The sequence below is a fragment of the Sardina pilchardus genome, chromosome 4 (assembly GCF_963854185.1).
Source record: "Sardina pilchardus chromosome 4, fSarPil1.1, whole genome shotgun sequence".
NCBI lineage: Eukaryota > Metazoa > Chordata > Actinopteri > Clupeiformes > Clupeidae > Sardina > Sardina pilchardus.
Window position 1 is genome coordinate 35,057,578 of NC_084997.1, and position 2,733 is coordinate 35,060,310.

General features: G+C 41.5%; 1 protein-coding gene across 1 annotated transcript; it reads left to right on the forward strand.

The window, feature by feature from the left end:
- Nucleotides 1-492: 492 nt before the first annotated feature.
- Nucleotides 493-2,427, forward strand: LOC134077919 (uncharacterized). The gene is made up of 2 exons (XM_062533557.1): nucleotides 493-2,172; nucleotides 2,276-2,427. Exon 1 carries the CDS (start codon nucleotides 581-583, stop codon nucleotides 2,150-2,152), a length of 1,572 nt encoding a protein of 523 aa, XP_062389541.1. The 5' UTR covers nucleotides 493-580; the 3' UTR covers nucleotides 2,153-2,172; nucleotides 2,276-2,427.
- The last annotated feature ends 306 nt before the right edge of the window (nucleotides 2,428-2,733 follow it).

The following is a 2,733-nucleotide window of genomic DNA, read 5'->3' on the forward strand; positions in this document are numbered from 1 at the left end:
GTATGCATTTCAGGAAATGCTTCCATACTTCCATCGCTACGACCATACTAATTATGCAAGATGGGGCCCGGTGTACCTTGCTCAGATGAAGCAGCTTCCAGCTGAAGTGCAAGAGGAATTTGACAATGGAAACTGGGTTGTGAAAGGATCATCAAGAAGATTCAACCAAGTGGATCCTGACCAAGCTCAGGAATGGATGAATGGTGTCGGAAAGGGAAGCGGTGGGATAATCGGCATCACCAAAACGGCATCTGCGCTATTCCGTTGGACTTTATCATACAGTCTTCGCACACACATAGCTGCACAGACAAGGGAGATGTATCATCTTGAACATTATGATCAAATGGTGCATAATGAATCCAATGTGTCAAGGAGGCTCCAAGACCATGGAGATGAAAATAATGTAATGGAATTGTTACAGAAATCAGCTGTATTCTCAGACAGACAGCAGAGTTGCTTTCCTGATATGTTGCAGAATATTGTTACTAAAGACATCGCAACAACAGAAATACAAGAATCTCTACTAAATGCACGTAGTCTTGGTCAGGAGAAATTGATCACCTTTGTGAAACAGAGGCTCATGCAACCCAAGAATGGTGACCAGCAGAAAAAACTCAGGGATCCTTTGCCAAAAAATAAACCTCCTACATTTGCCACTCTTCACAGGGCAGGAAAGAAAGGAGTGGAAAAGTTAGTCACCAAAGCCAAAGCTGAAAGAAATGTTTTGCAGCGCATTATCACAGCATATGACGCAGGAAGGGAAGTGGACTTGGGGAAAATCCTCAGACACGAGTTGATGAATGTCCCCACTGCTATTGCAGACAGTGATGGCTATTTGAGAAGTGGAAATAAATCCATCCTCAGTCAGGTGCTATGTGGTGATGTGGAATGTCCAGCACTGGTGTACCCTACAGACATTGATTCAACGCTAGTGATCGATGGTCAAGCTTTTGTTATGATGCTAGGACAACCATCTGACTGCAACACATTTGGGCAATATGCCAGCAAGTTTGTGAAAAGAGTGCTTGCATTTGGCAAAAACTTTGACAGAATTGACACTACATTTGACAGGTACAGAGACATATCAATTAAGAGCACAACCAGGGGGAAACGTGCAAGAGGATGCACACCTATTCGCCGTGCCATTGAAGATAGCTCTGTACCACTTCCAAGGAACTGGTCCAATTTCCTTGCTTTGGAGAAGAACAAAGAAGATTTGGCAACATTTCTATCAGACGAGCTATTGGCTCAAGCTCCAGACGACAAAATTATCATTGTGGCTGGAGGCTTTAAAGAAGAGAACACGGCAAAGTGTAATTCAGAAATGGACATCACTGCTCTCCAGGCCTACCATGAGGAAGCAGACACAAGGATTGTGCTCCACTGTGTACATTCAAATGCAGAATTTCTTGTTGTTTCAAGTCCAGATACAGATGTACTCATTTTGTTAATTGCGCATTTTGGCAAGATGAAGTGCAAACAGTTGTGGCTGAGAATGGGGACCTCCAAAAAACCCAGGCATATCCCCATACACAAAGTGCATGAGAGTCTGAGGGTGCAGGTTCCCGATATTGAGAATATTCTGGCCTTCCATGCAATAACAGGCTGTGACACTGTGTCCTACTTTGCAGGACATAGCAAGAAAACATCCTGGAAAACATTCTTGGAGCAGCCTGCACTTTTAGATGGACTTGGCCTGGGTGAACTGACTGAAACCACCATACATTCTGCAGAGAAGTTCATTTGTCGTGTTTATGACACCAACGATGTCAGCTGCAATGATGCAAGAGCCACACTGTTCTCCAGATGTCGGGGACCTGAGGCTCTACCACCTACGAGTGATGCTGCTCAGTGGCATATTAGAAGAGCACATTATCAAGCTCTAGTATGGAGACAAGCAAACAAAACAAATCCAATACTACCACCTATAGAGGAAATGGGATGGGATGTCATCAATGGACACCTGGAACCCAAACTGATGTCTGTTGCAGCAATCCCCAAAAGCTGTAGCTTGATGGTTACCTGCAGGTGCAAGTGTGGTTGCAATACAAGCAAATGCAGTTGTCGCAGCGCCGGCTTGCTTTGTACAGGTGGCTGCAAATGTAGAAGAACTCCAGATCATCCATGCCAGAATGCAAGCAGTTTGGACTAAGGAGGAACATCTCACTTCAGGTAAGTTAGAAGTAATTTCTCTTAACTTTCTATTTCAAATTTAACACAGAACTAACACCAAACACAACATAAAATCCTAATGTGTGACTTTTTCTTTCCACAGTGACTGTTGCAGTGGCCATGGAGATTGAGAGGCACTCTCTGCTGTAAATAAATTTGATTTGTATTTATTTTGGCCTGTTCTTAGTTTTATTTCAGGTTTAAGAGCAATTAAAATGGTTCGTTTTATGAATACTGTTTGCTTTATTACCTTTATCCCATCTGTTATTAATAAACGTTGTTATTAATAAACTACCTTGTTTTATTGCCTTAATTCAATCTAACATGTTTAAAAAATACTTGGTTATGACTCCTGCACTATTTTAGCATTTAAATATGACATTTAACCTTAATGCTATGATGTTTAACTGATTGGTTTAGAAATAAAAAGAAAAAAACGTTTTGCTCATTTTAATATGCAAATTAGAAGGTTTAAAACTCAGAATTCAGCTTGGTAAACACAATATTCAGAATCAGCACCCTCAAATTATGTAAAAAACATGGTTTACCGGCTTTTCCTCA